At 50.3% G+C, this 20,614-nt stretch overlaps 1 protein-coding gene across 1 annotated transcript in view; it reads left to right on the forward strand.

Moving 5' to 3' along the window:
* The first annotated feature begins 4,651 nt into the window (after positions 1 to 4,651).
* The window catches only part of LOC140494272 (out at first protein homolog), a 34,737-nt gene continuing 18,774 nt past the window's right edge, over positions 4,652 to 20,614 (forward strand). Inside the window, exon 1 of the mRNA XM_072593542.1 lies at positions 4,652 to 4,940. Within this exon, the coding sequence (XP_072449643.1) occupies positions 4,713 to 4,940 (228 nt within the window). The 5' untranslated portion in view covers positions 4,652 to 4,712. The remainder of the gene's footprint in view (positions 4,941 to 20,614) is intronic.

Here is a 20,614-nt window from a genome sequence, read left to right on the forward strand (position 1 = left end):
CAGGGAGCCAGAATCGAACATCTTACAGAATTCATCAGGCATTGAATCCTGTGTACCCCAGACCTCCGACTGTGTAGCCCGTTCTCCTCTTTCTGAATGATTCTTTTATAAGAAAAGTGCTGCAGCAATTATCCAGTCACAATTCCAGCTTTTCTCTGGGCCCAAGTTCTTAGTTAATCCTTTCCCTGTAAATTAAATGTGTGAGTGGCATTTTTCAACAATAAATTGTTAGTATGGTGAGTTTGCAAAGACTATCTGATGAAAACTCATTAGCCTAAAACACTGTCTTCTCTCCATCAGTTCTCTCTGACTTGCTGAGTATTTGCAGCACTTTCTGTTTTGATTGTAGGAGTGTGCACGGATTGCTCTGAATTCTCATCTCCAGCCTCTGGCCTTGGCAGACCATAGACACACACAAACAAAGGTTACCAATGGCAGCCACAAGATTGGGGAAGAGCACCAATCACAGAACGCAGCGTGTAACCCTAACAACCATCTCCAAGAAAATCATTTTGCTTTCTGTGAAGTTCTATTCCTGGAATGAGACTGGCTGAACACAGACAGTTGCTCTGGTGTTGAATTGCATACAATGCAGTTACATGCCACACTCCATGTTTCAGATTAAATTTATCTTTGGTCATCTCTCAAACCCATTCTGTCAAAGACAGGCTCTGATGGCACAGTGGTAATGTCTTTGCCTCTGAGCCAGAAGATCCAGGGTCAAGTCCTCCCTGCTTCAGTCATGACACATCTGAGCAAGTTGATTAAACAGATCTAATCATGTCAAACAGTTGATCTGCTTGAGCCTTGGGATCTGTTGTCTCTAAATAATAGGGCAGACCTATTTCAGTGGATCTCTCACCTTTTCTGGTAAGGATCTGGCTGTTTATAATCCTGTGATTCATCAAAATCCAATTTGTTTTTATTCATTCATTGGATGTGGGCATCACTGGCTAGATCAGCATTTATTGCCTATCCCTAATTGCCCAGGGGGCACTTAAGAGTCAACCACATTGCTGTGGGGTGGAGTCGCATGTCGGCCAGACCAAGTAAAGATAGCAGTTTCCTTCCCTGATAGACATTAGTGAAGCAGATGGGTTTTCCCAACAATCGACAATGGAGTCATGGTCATCATTAGACTCTTAATTCCAGATTTTAAAAAATTGAATTCCACCTTGTGCAGTGGCAGGATTTGAACCCAGGTCCTCAGAACATTACCTGGGGGTGGGGGTGGGGGGTTAACAATCCAGCAATAACACCAATAGGACATAGAATCCCTATCGTGTGGAACAAGCCATTGGCCCATTGAGTCCACACCAACCCTCCAAAGAGCATGCCACCCCATCCCTGAGACTCTGCATTTCCCCTGGCTCATCCACACTAACCTGCACATCACTTGGCTGTGAGATGAAACACAGCACCCAGAGGAAACCCATTCATACATGGAAGGATGTGTAAACTTGCCCATGGGTGGAGTTGAACCTGGGTCCCCAGCACTAAGAGGCAGTAGTGCTAACCACTGAGCCACCATCATAGGGCTTATGCCCGAAATGTTGACTCCTGCTCCTTGGATGCTGCCTGACTGGCTGTGCTTTCCAGCACCACACTCTTCGACAGCCACCATCACCTCCTCAGTGTCCAGTTTGAAGTTGACCAGGTTTACGGGTATCGGAGGGCAGAATGTGAGACACATGGAGTTTTGGAAAGTTATGTAGTGTCTACTGCTAAACTGTTATGTCACAAGCATTCATTAAAAACTGAATGTTGTGGAGTAAAAGTCCTGTTTTCACATTGCGTTGTATGGTACTATCACAATGTTAAATGGAACAGACTATGAACAGATCTAGCAAATCCAGACTGGGCATCCATGGGGCACTGTGGACCATCAACAGCAGCAGAATTCTACTCCAGCACAATCTGTAACCTCATGGCCCAGCGTTTCCCCACTCAACCATTACCATCAAGCCAAGGGATCAACCCGGGTTCAATGGAGAGTCAACAGCAGGCATATCTGAAGATGAGGTGTCAACCTAGTGAAGCCACCAACCAGGACTATTTGAAATGCCAAACAGCATAAACAACAAGTGATAGACAAGAACTAAGCGATCCCATAAACAATGCATCAGATCTTAACTCTGTAATTCTGCCGCATCCAGTTGAAAATGGTGGTGGACGAATAAATAGGTGAAAACTCCATAAATATCTTATCCTTCATATAGGAAGTTGTCCAGGCAAGTCCTGTCCAAAAAAAAGCCCATGATATATCCAACCTGACCAATTACTATCCCATCAGAGAGAGAAAATGCTGGAAAATCTCAGCAGGACTGCAGCATCTGTAAGGAGAGAAAAGAGCTGAAGTTTCAAGTCTAACTGACCCTTTGTCAAAGCTTCTACTATCCCATCAGCCTGAGACCCGGGTTCAATTCCCGCCTCAGGTGACTGACTGTGTGGAGTTTGCACGTTCTCCCCGTGTCTGCGTGGGTTTCCTCCGGGTGCTCCGGTTTCCTCCCACAGTCCAAAGATGTGCAGGCCAGGTGAATTGGCCAGGCTAAATTGCCCATAGTGTTAGGTAAGGGGTAAATGTAAAAAATGTAGATGTAGGGGTATGGGTGGGTTACGCTTCGGCGGGGCGGTGTGGACTTGTTGGGCCGAAGGGCCTGTTTCCACACTGTAAGTAATCTAATCTAATCTAATCTACTCTCGATCATCAAAAAGTGACTGAGAAAATGGTCAACAGTGCGATCAAGTGGCATTTATTCTACAATGACCTGCTACTGAGGTTCAGTTTGAATGTCAGCCTTAGACAAAAATGAAAAGGTTTTCAAATCCTGTCTACAATCTACAAGGTACAAATCAGGAGGGTCATGGAATACTGCCCACTTGCCTGGATAGAGGGTAGCTCCAACAACACCCAAGAAACTCAACACCACCCAGGACAAAGCAGCCTCACCCCCCCCAAACCCATGTAAATGTTCTGGAGGACCTGGGTCTGAATCCCACCATGCCAAATGCTGAAATTTAATAAAACTTTGGAGTTAATTATCTCATGATTACAAATTAAATCATTGTCAATTGTCAGGAAAAACTCATCTGGTTCACTAATGTCATTTAGGAAAGCCATCCTTACCTGGTCTGGCCTACATGTGACTCCAGACCCACCACAATGTGGTTGCTCTTGACTATTCAATTAACTCATTTAGGGGTGTGCAATAAATGCTGGGCTAGCCAGCGATGCCAAATATTCCATAAATGATTTTATTTAAAAGCCCGCTTATTTGGCACCACATCCACTCTGTCTACCAATGTTACACCATCGACAAATACACAGCAACAATTCAACAAGGCAACTCAATACCACCTTCTCAACAACCACTAGAGATGGGTAATAAATGTTAAGCCTAATATCCATTAAGAAATTAAAAATAACTCAGGTAGGGAGTCTAACGCCTGAACAGTGGCATTTAATTACCCCCACTCCAAAATAGGCAATGCCCTGTTTGTGCTCCATGGCCTGCCTGGCGGTGGTACCTCTGGGATAATGCCCCTACTCAGAGTTAATGCCCCTGCTTGGGAGTTATTGTCCCCTGCTCGGGGGTTAATGACATCCAACTGGGAGTTAATGCCCCCAGTCCAGGGTTAATGTCCCCACTTGGGGATAATGCCCCTTTCCTCAGAGTTGCTACCCCTGCCCGGGGATTACTACCCCCTGCCTGGGAGTTAATGCTCTCTCTAGCTGAGAGTTAGTGCCCCAGTCTGGGTGTTAATGCCCTTGCCTGGGGTATACTGCCCCCTGCCTGGGGGTTAATGCTCTCTACCTGAGAGTTAGTGCCCCAGTCTGGGCGTTAATGCCCCTGCCAGGGTTAATGCCCCTTCCCGTGAGTTTCTGCCCCTGTCCGGATTTAATGCCCCCTTCCTAGGGTAAATGTCCCGTCCCTAGCACTTAATGCTCCCTCACGGGGATAATGACCCTACCCAGAAGTTTATGCCCCCTCTCCGGTATTACTGCCACTGGTCCCGGGGTAGATGGGTGGATGCCCCTTCCGGGGTGTTTCTGTCCCCAGTCCCGGGGTAGATGCCCCTTCCCGGGGTGTTTCTGTCCCCAGTCCCGGGGTAGATGCCCCTTCCCGGGGTGTTTCTGTCCCCAGTCCCGGGGTAGATGCCCCTTCCCGGGGTGTTTCTGCCCCCCGGTCCCGGGGAGGATGCCCCTTCCCGGGGAGTTCCTGCCCCCAGTCCCGGGGTAGATGCCCCTTCCCGGGGAGTTTCTGCCCCCGGTCCCGGGGAGTTTCTGCCCCCGGTCCCGGGTAGATGCCCCTTCCCGGGGTGTTTCTGTCCCCAGTCCCGGGGTAGATGCCCCTTCCCGGGGTGTTTCTGCCCCCGGTCCCGGGTAGATGCCCCTTCCCGGGGAGTTTCTGCCCCCGGTCCCGGGGTAGATGCCCCTTCCCGGGGAGTTTCTGCCCCCGGTCCGGGTAGATGCCCCTTCCCGGGGAGTTTCTGCCCCGGTCCCGGGGAGTTTCTGCCCCCGGTCCCGGGGTAGATGCCCCTTCCCGGGGAGTTTCTGCCCCCGGTCCCGGGGAGTTTCTGCCCCCGGTCCCGGGGAGATGCCCCTTCCCGGGGTTATCGGGCTCTCTCTGTGTTGAGCGGAGGCGGAGCTGCAGGAAGTGACGGGAATTCCCGGGAGGAGAACTTGGGAAAGTTTCTCCGGGGCCGGGGCGATGCCGCCGGGATTCCCGGGGCCGTTGTTGCTCCTTGTGTCCGCCCTCCTGCTGCCGCCCCCCGGGAGAGGCTCGGGAGCTGCCTCCGGGCTCCGGGTCCGGGTCCGTTTGGCTGGGGGTGAGGTCGCCGAGGAGACGCTACAAGCGGATCCCGAATCGGACTCGATCAGCATCGAATTCCGGAGAGAGGACGGAAACTTCATCACCCTCCTGGCGGACTTCAGACAGGTACCGGGGCCCGGGGGGGGACACAGAGACCCCCACCCTGGGGGGCACAGAGACCCCCACCCTGGGGGGTGAGAGAGAGAGACCCCCCACCCTGGGGGGTGAGAGAGAGAGACCCCCACCCTGGGGGGTGTGTGAGAGAGACCCCCACCCTGGGGGGCACAGAGACCCCCACCCTGGGGGGCACAGAGACCCCCACCCTGGGGGCTGAGAGAGAGAGACCCCCACCCTGGGGTGTGTGAGAGAGAGACCCCCACCCTGGGGGGCACAGAGACCCCCACCCTGGGGGGCACAGAGACCCCCACCCTGGGGGCTGAGAGAGAGAGACCCCCACCCTGGGGGGTGTGTGAGAGAGACCCCCACCCTGGGGGGGCACAGAGACCCCCACCCTGGGGGCTGAGAGAGAGAGACCCCCACCCTGGGGGGGTGTGTGAGAGAGACCCCCACCCTGGGGGGCACAGAGACCCCCACCCTGGGGGACACAGAGACCCCCACCCTGGGGGACACAGAGACCCCCACCCTGGGGGGTGAGAGAGAGAGACCCCCACCCTGGGGGGTGAGAGAGAGAGACCCCCACCCTGGGGTGAGAGAGAGAGAGAGAGAGACCCCCACCCTGGGGGGTGAGAGAGAGAGACCCCCACCCTGGGGGGCACAGAGACCCCCACCCTGGGGGCACAGAGACCCCCACCCTGGGGGACACAGAGACCCCCATCCTGGGGGCTGAGAGAGAGAGACCCCCACCCTGGGGTGAGAGAGAGACCCCCACCCTGGGGGACACAGAGACCCCCACCCTGGGGGGTGAGAGAGAGAGACCCCACCCTGGGGTGAGAGAGAGACCCCCACCCTGGGGGACACAGAGACCCCCACCCTGGGGGCTGAGAGAGAGAGACCCCCACCCTGGGGGGTGAGAGAGAGAGACCCCCACCCTGGGGTGAGAGAGAGACCCCCACCCTGGGGGACACAGAGACCCCCACCCTGGGGGGTGAGAGAGAGAGACCCCCACCCTGGGGTGAGAGAGAGACCCCCACCCTGGGGGACACAGAGACCCCCACCCTGGGGGGTGAGAGAGAGAGGACCCCCACCCTGGGGTGAGAGAGAGAGAGAGAGAGACCCCCACCCTGGGGGGGGGGAAAGAGAGAGGAGAGAGAGAGAGTGAGACCCCCACCCTGGGGGGTGAGAGTGAGACCCCCACCCTGGGGTGAGAGAGAGACCCCCACCCTGGGGGACACAGAGACCCCCACCCTGGGGGGTGAGAGAGAGAGACCCCCACCCTGGGGGGGGAAAGAGAGAGAGAGAGAGAGAGAGACCGACCCCCCACCCTGGGGGGTGAGAGTGAGGACCCCCACCCTGGGGGGTGAGAGAGAGACACCCCCACCCTGGGGGGTGTGTGAGAGGAGACCCCCACCCTGGGGGGTGAGAGAGAGAGAGAAAACCCCCACCCTGGGAGAGAGAGAGAGAGAGAGAGAGAGAGACCCCTACCCTCGGGGGGGGGGGGGGGGGAGAGAGAGAGAGAGAGACCCCCACGCTGGGGGGTGAGAGAGAGAGACCCCCACGCTGTGGGGGGAGAGAGAGAGAGAGAGACCCCCACGCTGTGGGGGGAGAGAGAGAGAGAGAGACCCCCACCCTGGGGGGTGAGAGAGAGAGACCCCCACCCTGGGGGGTGAGAGAGAGAGAGAAAGACCCCCCCACCCTGGGGGGGTAAGAGAGAGAGAGAGTGAGAGACCCCCACCCTGAGGGGTGAGAGAGAGAGACCCCGCCCCTGGGGGTGTGTGTGTGTGTGTGTGTGTGTGAGAGAGAGAGAGACCCCCAACTCTGGGGAGGAGTGAGAGAGAGAGAGACCCCCACCCTGGGGAGTGGGAGAGAGAGAGAGACCCCCAGCCTAGGGAGTGGGGGAGAGAGAGAGAGAGAGAGACCCCCACCCTGGTGGGGTGGAGGAGAGAGAGAGACCCCCACCCCTGGTGGGGTGGAGAGAGAGAGACCCCCACCCTGGTGGGGGAGGAGAGAGTGAGAGAGAGACCCTCACCCTGGGGAGAGAGTGTGTAGAGAGAGAGAGACCCTTACCCTGGGGAGGAGAGAGAAGAGAGAGAGAGAGAGAGAGAGACCCTCACGCTGGGGGAGGGGGGGGGGGAAGAGAGTGAGAGAGAGACCCTCACCCTGGAGGGGGGAGGGTGGGGGTAAAGGAGAGGGGGGAGAGAGGAGAGAGGCAGACCCTCACCCTGGGGGGGGGGAAGAGAGCGAGAGAGACCCCCACCCTGGGGGGGGGGGGAAGAGAGAGCGAGAGAGAGACCCCCACCCTGGGGGGAGAGAGCGGAGAGAGAGACCCCCACCCTGGGGGCGGGGGAAGAGAGCGAGAGAAGAGACCCCCACCCTGGGGGGGGGAGAGAGCGAGAGAGAGACCCCCACCCTGGGGGGGGGAAGAGAGCGAGAGAGAGACCCCCACCCTGGGGGGGGGAGAGAGCGAGAGAGAGACCCCCACCCTGGGGGGGGAAGAGAGCGAGAGAGAGACCCCCACACCTGGGGGGGGGGGAGAGAGCGAGAGAGAGACCCCCACCCTGGGGGGGGGAGAGAGCGAGAGAGAGACCCCCACCTGGGGGGCGGAGGAGAGCGAGAGAGAGACCCCCAACCCTGGGGGGGGAGAGAGCGAGAGAGAGAGACCCCCCACCCTGTTGGGGGGGAGAGAGAGAGCGAGAGAGAGACCCCCCACCCTCAGGGGGAGCGAGAGAGAGAGAGAGAGAGAGAGAGAGAGAAGAGAGAGAGAGAGAGAGACCCCCCACCCTGTGGGGGGGGAGAGAGAGAGAGAGAGAGAGAGAGAACCCTACCCTGGGGGGAGAGAGAGAGAGAGACCCCCACCCTAGGGGGAAGAGAGAGAGAGACCCCCACCCTGGGGGGGAGAGAAAGAGTGAGAGAGAGAGCGAGCGAGAGACCTCCATCCTGGGGAGGGTGGAGGGAGAGAGTGAGAGGAGAGAGAGAGAGACCCTTACCCTGGGGGGATGAGAGAGAGAGAGAGAGAGAGAGAGAAGAGAGACCCTCATCCTGGGGGGGGGAAAGAGAGAGAGACCCCCACCCTGGGGGGGAGAGAAAGAGTGTGAGAGAGAGAGCGAGCGAGAGACCTCCATCCTGGGGAGGGGGTGGAGGAGAGAGTGAGAGAGAGAGAGAGAGACCCCTTACCCTGGGGGGATGAGGAGAGAGAGAGAGAGAGAGAGAGAGAGACCCTCACCCTGGGGGGGGGGGAGGGGGGGAAGGGGAAGAGTGAGACAGAACCCCCCCCCCCCCCACCCTGGGGAGGACAGAAAGGACCCCCACTTTGGGGGAGGAGAGAGAAACCCCCCCCACCCCCATGGTGGGGAGGGGGATACAGGTATCAAGCGCCCCCACTATGGAGGCCCCATCCTGGGAGATAGAGCGAGAGACTCTTATCCTGAGGGAGTGGGGGGTGGAGAGACAGGGACCAGGACCCCAACACTGGAGGTAGGGGGAGAGGGACAAGCATCACCCACCCTCTGGGGGAAAATAGAGAGAAACAGAAACAAACCCCCAACATGGAGGGGGTGACAGAAACAAAGGCACAGAACCCGTTCCTGCTCCCCTCCCCGCCCCCCTGCATGATGTTTGAGGAAAACTGCAGTTCATTGACACTTTGATGTTGATCACACAATCGAGGTGTCAAGACAGGGGGTGTCATCAGCAGACACATTTGTTACTCAATCCCTGTACTCAACTCCTCTTGGGCTTCCAATCCACCTGCAAGCTTCGTTCCAAAAAATGGAAAACAGATTTTGTAGCTGTCATTGTTTTCTGGAGGGAGAGATCGCAATCAGGGAGTGGGACTTTAAAGAAGAGCAGGGGAAGTAACATACTACCTGTTTAATGTAGGTCAGGATTGTTTCATTGCTGAAGGGTAATTGTGCTGAGCACTGCAGTAATTGCTGCCGGGCAGAGCCCCTGTGATGCTGGGCATGAGCCCTTTGGCCAATTTCTGAGCACATGGTGACTCCTGATGGACCTCTTGTTACTGAACTGTCTCGGTTGTATAATCATCTTAACAAAGTATTCATATTTTGCCCAAGCACAGTGATTGACTGTAACTAATGTCCACAAGCCCAAATTTTAAGAGACTATTAGGGGCACTATCTGAATCCTCAGCTTTTCCTTCTCCTGGGATTGTAAAGAAAGTTATGTCAAAGCAATGATTCCTGAGGGTTTGGATTTGGTGTTGGACAACTCCCTGATTGAAACGTTAGTAACCTCTCATTTTAAATGTGTTCCTTGTCAAGGTTCTTGCAGAGTGCATTAAACAGCCTAAACAACCTGAGCTGTGTGCAGTTTAAATCACAGGAACCTGAGACAGCCAAAACCACGGATGGAGGCAAGGCACAGCACCTGGTAATTTAGAGGCTGAGATGGATCTAGACAGGAAAATGTTCATCTTGAGCATAATTTGACAACAAAGTAAATAAGAACATGGGGGACTTGGTCCAATTATTGAAGTGAATTAACAATTGATTTTGGAAAGCCAGAACTCTGGACGGTAAATGGCTGACTGGAATAATTTTTTAAACAAAGGAAGGAGGTGAATGGTACAACAGATGGTCAGGAAAAATGTGACCTTTCTGTATTCTCACTGTCACCTTGAACTCTGCACTCAGTCTGCTGTGAGTACATCCACAGGGTCGAAGAGAGGGAATTCCAGAATTTTGACCCAGTGACCCTGAAGGGACAGCGCTATATTTCCAAGTCAGGATAGTGAGTAGATTGGAGGGGAACTTGCAAGTGGAGATGTTCTCATGTATCTGCTGCTCTTGCCCTTTGACGTGGGTGAATGTGACATAGTGAGGACATTATTAAACTTCTAATTGTATTGCACAACATTGAGTGTTAACAATTTGCATGTATATAATAAAAACCAAAGAATCTAGAGCAACGTAGCCAATCTGACAGCATCTGTAGAGAGAAAAACAAACGTAATGTTTTGAGTCCAATTTGTCTTTTTCAGTTTTTAGGCTGGAGAGGAAGGGTGGAGGAGGAAGTAGAACAGATAGACCGTGACTACAGCACATGGCAAAGGGAGAGATGAAAGAGTGGGTATTAATAGAAAATAAGTCAGTTCTTCTGAGAGCAAACCCATGTAAATGAGGCTAGGGTATGGAGACCAAATTGCTGTAGACGAGTTGGTTTTATATCACTTTTAATGTAGAAAAATGTCTGAAAATGCTTCTATGATTTGAAACAAAAGCATTGTAAAAAAAAAAAATGACATTGAGCCATGTAAGTCAATATTATGATAGGTGACCAAACATTTTGAGCAAAGAGATATGGTTTAAGTTGCATCTTAAAAGGGGAAGAGGATAATTCAAATCCTTTCTGACTAGCAGCACTGGATGGGGAAGAAGAGGAGTAAGAGAAGGGGTGTAGTTCATACATTCCAAGGACGGCAGCAGTTCAAGAAAGCAGCTCATCACCGTCTCGAGGACAATTATAGATGGGGCAATAAATACTGGCCCAGCCAGCGAAGCCCACATGACATGCATTTTTTAAAAATGTAGGGTGAGAATTCCAGAGCTTCAGACCCTTGGCCAGACTAAAATCTCAAATACCAGAATTATAAGAGAGCTGAGATCTCAGAGCCTTCCTCATTGGGAAGACCGTTCCCCTCCAAGCCACTCACCATCCTAACTAGGAAATATTTTGCTGTTCCTTCAGTGATGCTGGGTCAAAATCCTGGAATTCCCTCCCTAAGGGCATTGTGGGTCAACCTGCAGCTTGTGAGCTGCAGCGGTTCAAGATGACAGCTCACTGTCACCTTCTCAAGGGCAACTAGAGATGGGCAATAAATGCTGGCCAGCCAGCGCCACCCACATCTCATTAATGAAAAACAAGATTCTGAGGAGAGTTTAGAGTTAAGGAGCAGAACTTGCTGAGTAAATTAGTCACTGTGAGTGAGTGCGAGCACTACTGCGATGAGGTGATGGCCATTGTATAAATGTCAGAATGACAGCTCCTTGAGGCTTCAATACAGCTAATCTCTTCAATCTAGAGTATGCTTTATGTACGCGAATTGGCAGAATAAACTACGCAGATTGTTAGCAGCTGATGTAAGCAGTATTGAAACTGTGACTCACTTTGCCAGGACTGGGTCAGCTGGTCTTGTTTTGCTGCCTGCTGGGAGGTTTTGTTGGAGCAGCAGTTATTATTGGCCAATCTTCCTTCTTAATGACTCATTTCCTTTCCACTTACCCCAGGCTGCCCCAGCTGCTGGCACCTTCGGAGGGGAAACAGGAGATAAAACTTTACTGTTCCTCGTTGGTTTGTGCACGTGGTGGGGTGGGGGGGTGGTGGGGGAGGCGTTGTGGGGGGATGGTTGGGAGATAACAAGTAGTACTGGTCTGATCAGGTTATGCAGAGTAACTCTAAGATGTTTGATGTTCAATTCAAAGACACTTTGTTCTCAGTAGTGAAAACGACTCTACTTTTTAAGTGTGTGAGGAGAAGTGGTGTATCAGCCCCTTTCATCCTGAACTCTCCCTGTTTGGGGGTGACCCATTTCACACCCGCTTTGTGGCAGGAGATCACTGAGAAACACAGACACTGCCATCTTGCTGATCCTTTCAATCTGACAATCAGAGCCCTGAGTAATAGAATCGTTGAATCCCTACAGGGTGGAAGCAGACCATTTGGCCCACTGGGTCCATGCCAATGTTCCGAAGTGGGTCCCTTGCTTTGTGCTGGATATGTTCGTACCAACTTAGTGTTTAATTTATTACAGAGGGAGTGGCAGCTTAAGTGTGAATTTACAGGCAGTTATTGGCAGGAATTCTTTAGACAGTCAGTTGCTGAATTTCTGCCTGACGTGACAGGTGATTGTTGAGTTAGTTCCCTGTGGGAACGTGGGTGTTGAAGTTACAGCTCAAGTTGTTTCTCATGAGATGTTCTCCAGTTCCGTGCTGGGTGTGTCCTCTGTTTTGCCCCAACTTGTCCCAATTGTGCAACAAGAACATTCACTTGCTGCTTGTTCCTGTGTTTGACCAGATCCTCAGCAGCTGACTTCCATACTGTTGTGTCACTGGACTCTAAAAGCAATGAAACTACCTTTAGCAGCTGCGATAGGGTAATAATATAAAACATTCAGCAGCACATCTGTCTACTATATGAAAATTTTAGTTGCTGATCTTGATGGAATACCAGAGTGTGCAGGTTCCTACCTGGAGTCTGGACTGCCACGTCTCCAATTCATTTCAGAACACATGACCCTGTCCACTTTGTGACTGTTCCTCTCCCCTCAGCCACTGGGGAGTCCCATTCACTGCTTTACTTTTCAAACTAAATACAAAATTCCTCCTCTTCTGCACTTTTCTCTCTGCATTTCATGCTGGTTCTCTCTCACGCTGCAAAAACATTTTCCTCTTTATAAAAATAACTTGTGTGTTCTTTCACAATATCTTCTATGTCTTTGGTCCAAAGAGCGAACTTCATTGGGTACGGGTTGCACACATTTGACTCTCACTGGGGTACAGGGTGCCCGCCACACCCACACACCCTCTCACTGGGGTACAGGGTCCCTGTCCCCCCCACACACACTGACTCTCACTGGGGTACGGGGTCCCACTCTCACACTGACTCTCACTAGGGTACAGGGTCCCCCCCACACACACTGACATTGACTGGAGTACAGGGTCTCTCACTCTCTCTCACTCGCACTCGCACTCTCTCGCACTCGCTCTCTCTCTCGCACTCTCTCTCTCTCTCTCTCGCACTCTCTCTCTCTCTCTCGCACTCTCTCTCTCTCTCTCTCGCACTCTCTCTCTCTCTCTCTCTCTCTCTCTCGCACTCTCTCTCTGTATCTCAAACACACACTGACTCTCGCTGGGGTATGGCACCCCCTTACCTTTGATAAGGTTCCTGATGGTAAACTAATGGAGAAAGTAAAGTCACATGGTGTGCAGGGTGTTCTAGTTAGGTGGATAAAGAACTGGTTGAGCAACAGGAGACAGAGTAGTAGTTGAAGGGAGTTTCTCGAAATGAATATTTTTCGCCAGTATTCACTCTAGAAAATGACAATGTTGTTGAGAAGAATACTGAGATACAGGCTACTAGACTAGGTGGGATTGAGGTTCACAAGGAGGAGGTATTAGAAATCCTGCAGAGTGTGAAAATAGATAAGTCCCCTGGGCCGGATGGGATTTATCCTAGAATCCTCTGGGAAGCCAAGGAGGAGATTGCCGAGCCTTTGGCATTGATCTTTAAACCGTCATTGTCTACAGGAATAGTGCCAGAAGACTGAAGGATAGCAAATGTGGTTCCCCTGTTGAAGAAGGGGAGTAGAGACAATCCTGGTAATTATAGAGCCTTACTTCAGTTGTTGGTAAAGTGTTGGAAAAGGTTATAAGAGGTAGGATTTATAATCATCTAGAAAAGAATAATTTGATTAGGGATAGTCAGCACGGTTTTGTGAAGGGTACATAGAACATAGAACATAGAAGAATACAGCGCGGTACAGGCCCTTCAGCCCTCGATGTTGCGCCGATCAAAGCCCACCTAACCTACACTAACCCACTATCCTCCATATACCTATCCAATGCCCGCTTAAATACCCATAAAGAGGGAGAGTCCACTACTGCTACTGGCAGGGCATTCCATGAACTTACGACTCGCTGAGTGAAGAACCTACCCCTAACATCAGTCCTATATCTAACCCCCCTTAATTTAAAGCTATGCCCCCTTGTAATAGCTGACTCCATACGTGGAAAAAGGTTCTCACTGTCAACCCTATCTAACCCCCTAATCATCTTGTACACCTCTATCAAATCACCCCTAAACCTTCTTTTCTCCAATGAAAACAACCCCAAGTGCCTCAGCCTTTCCTCATAGGATTTTCCTACCATACCAGGCAACATCCTGGTAAACTTCCTCTGCACCCGTTCCAGTGCCTCCACATCCTTCCTATAGTATGGCGACCAAAACTGCACACAATAGCTCGTGCCTCACAAACCTTATTGAGTTCATTGAGAAGGTGACCAAACAGGTAAATGAGAGTAAACCGGTTGATGTGGTGTATATGGATTTCAGCAACGTGTTCGATAAGGTTCCCCACAGTAGGCTATTGTACAAAATGTGGAGGAATGGGATTGTGGGAGATATCGCAGTTTGGATCAATAATTGGCTTGCTGAAAGAAGACAGAGGGTGGTGGTTGATGGGAAATGTTCATCCTGGAGTCCAGTTACCAGTGGTGTACCGCAAGGGTCGATGTTAGGTCCACTGCTGTTCGTCATTTTTATAAACGACCTGGATGAGGGCGTAGAAGGGTGGGTTAGTAAATCTGCAGATGACACTAAGGTCGGTGGAGTTGTGGATAGTGACAAAGGATGTTGTAGGTTACAGAGAGACATAGATAAACTGGGCTGAGAGATGGCAAATGGAGTTTAATGTGGACAAGTGTGAGGTGATTCACTTTGGTCAGAGTAACCGGAATGCAAAGTACTGGGCTAATGGTAAGATTCTTGGGAGTGCAGATGAGCAGAAAGATCTCTGTGTCCAGGTACATAGATCCTTGAAAGTTGCCACCCAGGTTGACAAGGTTGTTAAGAAGGTATACAGTGTTTTAGCTTTTATTAATAGAAGATCGAGTTCCAGAACCATGAGGTTATGCTGCAGTTGTACAAAGCTCTGGTACAGCCACACTTGGAGTATTGTGTACAGTTCTGATCACTGCATTATAAGAAGGATGTGGAAGCTCTGGAAAGGGTGCAGAGGAGATTTACTAGCATGTTGCCTGGTATGGAGGGAAGGTCTTATGATGAAAGGCTGAGGGACTTGTGGCTGTTTTTGTTGGAAAGAAGAAGGTTGAGAGGTGACTTAATAGAGACATATAAGATAAATCAGAGGGTTAGATAGGCTGTCCCTGTCCACCCTTTTTCCAAGTATGGTGACGGCGCACATGAGGGGGCATCGCTTTAAATTGAGGGGTGATAGATATAGGACAGACGTCAGAGGTAGTTTCTTTACTCAGAGAGTAGTAAAGGTATGAAATGCTTTGCCTGCAATGGTAGTAGATTTGCCAACTTTAAGTACATTTAATTTGTCATTGGACAGGCATATGGACATACATGGAATAGTGTAGGATAGATGGGCTTCAGATTGGTATGACAGGTCGGTGCAATATCGAGGGCCAAAGGGCCTGTACTGCGCTGTAATGTTCTATGGAGAAAGGTGACCAGTGGTGTTCCACAGGGATCAGTGCTGGGCCACTGTTGTTTGTAATATACATAAATGATCTGGAAGAGGGCACTGTTGGTCTGATCAGCAAGTTTGCAGATGACATGAAGATTGGTGGAGTAGCAGAAAGCATAAGGGACTGTCAAAGAATACAGGAGGATATAGATAGACTGGAGAGTTGGGCGGAAAGTGGCAGATGGATTTCAGGTACAGACAAATGTGAGGTGATGCATTTAGGCAAGACTAATTCTAGAGCAAATTATACAATGAACGGAAGACCTTGGGAAAAGTTGATGGGCAGAGAGATCTGGGAGTACAGGTCCATTGTATCCTGAAGGTTGCTGCACAGGTGGATAGAGTGGTCAAGAAGGCATAGGCTCTCGCTCGCTCACTCTCACTCACACTCCTCACTCCACTCACTCTCACTCTCTCACTCTCACTCTCTCACTCTCACTCTCTCACTCTCACTCTCACTCTCACTCTCACTCTCACTCTCACTCTCACTCTCTCTCACTCTCTCTCACTCTCTCTCACTCTCTCTCTCACTCTCTCTCTCTCTCTCTCACTCTCTCTCTCTCACTCTCTCTCTCTCTCTCACTCTCTCACTCTCACTCTCTCACTCTCTCACTCTCTCACTCTCTCACTCTCTCACTCTCTCACTCTCTCACTCTCTCACTCTCTCACTCTCTCACTCTCTCTCTCTCTCTCACACTCTCTCTCTCACTCTCTCTCTCTCTCTCTCTCTCACACACACACACACACACACCACGCACACACACACACTCTGTCTCTCTCTTTCTCTCTCTCTGTCTCTCACTCACACTGACAATCTCTCTCTCGCTGGGGTATGGTGCTTCCCACCCCTCCACCCCTCCCCCCCCCTCCCACCCCTCCCCCCCCCCCCCAAACACACACACTGACACTTGCTGGGTTACAGGGTCCCAAACACACCCAGACTCTCACTGGGGTACAGGGTCGCATACACGCACTGACTCTCCCTGGGGTATGGGTCCCCCACAAACATACACAATGACTCTCCCAGGGGTATGGGTCGCCCACACACACTGACACTCACTGGGATACGAGGACTACACTCACTCACGGCAGTGATTCCTTGGTAGTGCCTGTCATTGGGATAAATTTTCTGTGGGTATTGACTTGGTTGGGTTGTGTTCATCTTCTGGGTGAATGAGCATCCCCTAGTCTGCCCTCTTTGGCCTCATCCTTCAATGATTAGTCTGGCACAGAGCCAGTGTATCTGTGGCCACGTTAGAAATGTCACAAGATTCATCCACAAGCGTTGTCCATGTGACAATCTGCTTTATCTTTAAATTGAGGGGCATTAGCTTCAATCCAAAGCTGTGGTGGGCATAACTTCAAATGATACCTTCAGTACAGAGATGAAATGAAGTTTCCCATCATACTATTGTCAGACTTTCATTAGTTTACTACTAGAAATTTAACAGAGAATTATGCCTTTACAATTAGTGTTAGGTGTCCAAGATCAATATTTCTTCAATATTTAGAGTATTATTCTGTCAATGTTTAATTTCTCAGCCTGTTGTGTGTATCTTGTGTTGTTATTCTGTTGCTTTCCAGAGAATTCACAACATTGGATTGTATTAGTAAAGTGATTTTGAGACACAGTAGAATTTGCAATTGTTTTTATGATGAGTATTTTGATAAATAACATTTTGTAAAACTTTACTGCAACAAAGTGTTGGTTGATGCAGGGGAGAGTTTATGAATTCCACATCAGTCTACAAGGATGAGATTAGTCGTGGTTTGCAGGTCAGCTGTGAAAATGAAACTTTCTTTAACTGGCAAGTCTCTTGAAGCTGTAGAGCACTCCAGTGATGTCAGTCTGTGTGGAAATCCTGCAAATTGACAGTTATCAGTCTGTCTCAGCTTCTTCCCAACAGCAGCTTTTAAGAGTCAGGAAAAACAACAGAAATTGATTATGGTTTTGATATTGTTGATTTGAGCACGATTAAAAAACGTTAAAGCATGAGACAGCAGTAGAGAACCATCTGGCCCGCAATTAAATTTGTACATTGTTGTTCTGAAGAAAGGTCACTGGACCTAAAACATTACCTCTGGTTTCTGTCTCCACAGGTGCTGCCAGACCTGCTGAATTTCTCCAGCGATTTCTGATTTCCAGGAACCGCAGTTCTCTGGTCGTCTTGTACGTTCTGTTTTTATTTTGATATAATATCTTAACCTGATTATTTTTTATAGTTAAGTAGCAAAAATTACTTGGTCTTGGTTCAAATACAGATAAAAGAGCTGAATTCCAGAGGGTGAGGCAAGAGTGACAGCCCTTGGCATCAAGGCTACATTTGACTGAGTGTGGCAACGAGGAGCCTGAGTGAAACTGGGGTCAGCAGTATTGTGGGTTTGAAAAAGCAGCTCAGTGTCAGCTTCTCGAGCAACGAGGGATCCAGCAACACAAATCTCACAAGTGAAGAATAAGAGAATGATCAAAGAAAGAGTAGGGCCGATCAGGGATAGCATAGGGAACTTGTGTATAGAGTCTGAGAAGGTAGGGGAAGCTCTAAATGAGCTTTTTGCTTCTGTTTTTACTAAAGAAAAGGACCTTGTAGTGAATGAAACCATTGAGGAGCAGGTAAGCATGCTGGAACAGATAGAGATTGAAGAAGCTAATGTGCTGAAAATTTTGACAAACATTAAGGTTGACAAGTCGCCAGGGCCGGACCAGATTTGTCCTCAACTGCTTTGGAAGCGAGAAATGTGATTGCTTCGCCGCTTGCGAAGATCTTTTCATCCTCGCTCTCCACTGGAGTCGTACCTGAGGACTGGAGAGAGGCAAATGTAATTCCTCTCTCCAAGAAAGGAAATAGGGAAAACCCTGGCAATTACAGACCAGTAAGTCTCATGTCTGTCGTCTGCAAGGTGTTAGAAAGGATTCTGAGGGATAGGATTTATGACCATCTGGAAGAGCATGGATTGATTAAAGGCACTCAGCACGGCTTTGTGAGGGGCAGGTCATGCCTCACATACCTTATTGAGTTCTTTGAGGAGGTGACAAGACAAGTTGATGAGGGTCGAGCGGTGGATGTTGTGTATGTGGACTTCAGTAAGGCATTTGATAAGGTTCCCCATGGTAGGCTTGTTCAGAAGGTCAGGATGAATGGGATACAGGGAAATTTAGCTGTCTGGATACAGAATTGGCTGGTCGACAGAAGACAGCGAGTGGTAGTGGAAGGAAAATATTCTGCCTGGAAGTCAGTGGTGAGTGGTGTTCCACAGGGCTCTGTTCTTGGGACTCTACTGTTTGTAATTTTTATTAATGACTTGGACGAGGAGATTGAAGGATGGGTTAGCAAGTTTGCAGATGATGCAAAGGTTGGAGGTGTCGTTGACAGTATAGAGGGCTGTTGTAGGCTGCAGCGGGACATTGACAGGATGCAGAGATGGGCTGAGAGGTGGCAGATGGAGTTCAACCTGGATAAATGTGAGGTGATGCATTTTGGAAGGTCGAACTTGAAAGCTGAGTACAGTATTAAAGACCGGATTCTTGGCAGTGTGGAGGAACAGAGGGATCTTGGTGTGCAGGTACATAGATCCCTTAAAATTGCCATCCAGGTGGATAGGGTTGTTAAGAAAGCATATGGTGTTTTGGCTTTCATTAACAGGGGGATTGAGTTTAAGAGCCGTGAGATCTTGTTGCAGCTCTATAAAACTTTGGTTAGACCGCACTTGGAATACTGTGTCCAGTTCTGGTTGCCCTATTATAGGAAAGATGTGGATGCTTTGGAGAGGGTTCAGAGGAGGTTTACCAGGATGCTGCTTGGAATGGAGGGCTTATCTTATGAAGAGAGGTTGACTGAGCTCGGACTTTTTTCATTGAAAAAAAGGAAGAGGGGGACCTAATTGAGGTGTACAAGATAATGAGAGGCATAGAGAGAGTCGATAGCCAGAGACTATTTCCCAGGGCAGAAATGACTAACACGAGGGGCCATAGTTTTAAGCTGGTTGGAGGAAAGTATAGAGGGGATGTCAGAGGCGGGTTCTTTACACAGAGAGTTGTGAGAACATGGAATGCGTTGCCAGCAGCAGTTGTGGAAGCGAGGTCATTGGGATATTTAAGAGACTGCTGGACATGCATATGGTCACAGAAATTTGAGGGTTTGTACATTAGGTTTACCTTACATGAGGATCAATGGTCGGCACAACATCATGGGCTGAAGGGCCTGTTCTCTGCTGTACTGTTCTATGTTCTAAATGTTTTTTTAAAAATGAGTATGGGGGGGAGGGGGGGAGCTGTTTGCTGAGTGAAGTCATACCTGGCACACGGAAAATGTGTAGTTGTTTAAGGTCGGTCATCTCAGTTCCAGGAAAGGTTTACAGGAATTCCTCTGAGTAGATGTTTTCTAATCAATCTGTTCAGAAATGTTCTTGCACACCTACAGAAGTATAACCTGAATTACGGTCTCCTGGCTCTGACTTAGGGACAATGCCATTGTGCTACAAGAGTTTCCTATTTTATCATCAATCTGTTCAGAGGTATTATGACACTTCTGGGGCAGGTGAGACTTAAACCTGACTTGAGCTCAGGACACTACCACTGCACCATGATAGCCCCTAGTTTCTCAGAGTATTTAAAATCGGCCTGTTCAGGGACATTATGACACTGCTCTGGAGCAGTTGGAACTTGAACCTGGGTCTTCTGTTCTCGATACAGGGACACTACCACTGTGCCATGATTCCTGTATCTTCAGGGTTGTACCCTTGGTCTAAACATCTTCACCAACTACCTTCGTTCCATCATAAAGGAAGTGCGATGGTTACTGACAACTGCACAATATTCAGCATCATTCACAACGCCTCCGAAATGCCAGTCAACAACCATCTCCAACAAGAGACAATCTTGCCATCAATCCTAGACTCCATGTCATTACCACTGACCTCCCCACTATCAATATCCTGGGGGTTACTGCCACTGACCCCCCCCCCCCCCCCACTATCAATACCCTGGGGGTTACTGCCACTGACCCCCCACTATCAATACCCTGGGGGTTACTGCCACTGACCCCCCCCCCCCCCCCCCCCCCCCACTATCAATACCCTGGGGGTTACTGCCACTGACCCCCCACTATCAATATCCTGGGGGTTACTGCCACTGACCCCCCCCCCCCCCCCCACTATCAATACCCTGGGGGTTACTGCCACTGACCCCCCCCCCCCCCCCCCCCACTATCAATACCCTGGGGGTTACTGCCACTGACCCCCCCCCCCCCCACTATCAATACCCTGGGGGTTACTGCCACTGACCCCCCACTATCAATACCCTGGGGGTTACTGCGCCACTGACCCCCCACTATCAATATCCTGGGTTTACTGCCACTGACCCCCCACTATCAATATCCTGGGTTACTGCCACTGACCCCCCACTATCAATATCCTGGGGTTTACTGCCACTGACCCCCCACTATCAATATCCTGG

This window comes from Chiloscyllium punctatum, chromosome 23 (assembly GCF_047496795.1).
Source record: "Chiloscyllium punctatum isolate Juve2018m chromosome 23, sChiPun1.3, whole genome shotgun sequence".
Taxonomy (NCBI): Eukaryota; Metazoa; Chordata; class Chondrichthyes; order Orectolobiformes; family Hemiscylliidae; genus Chiloscyllium; species Chiloscyllium punctatum.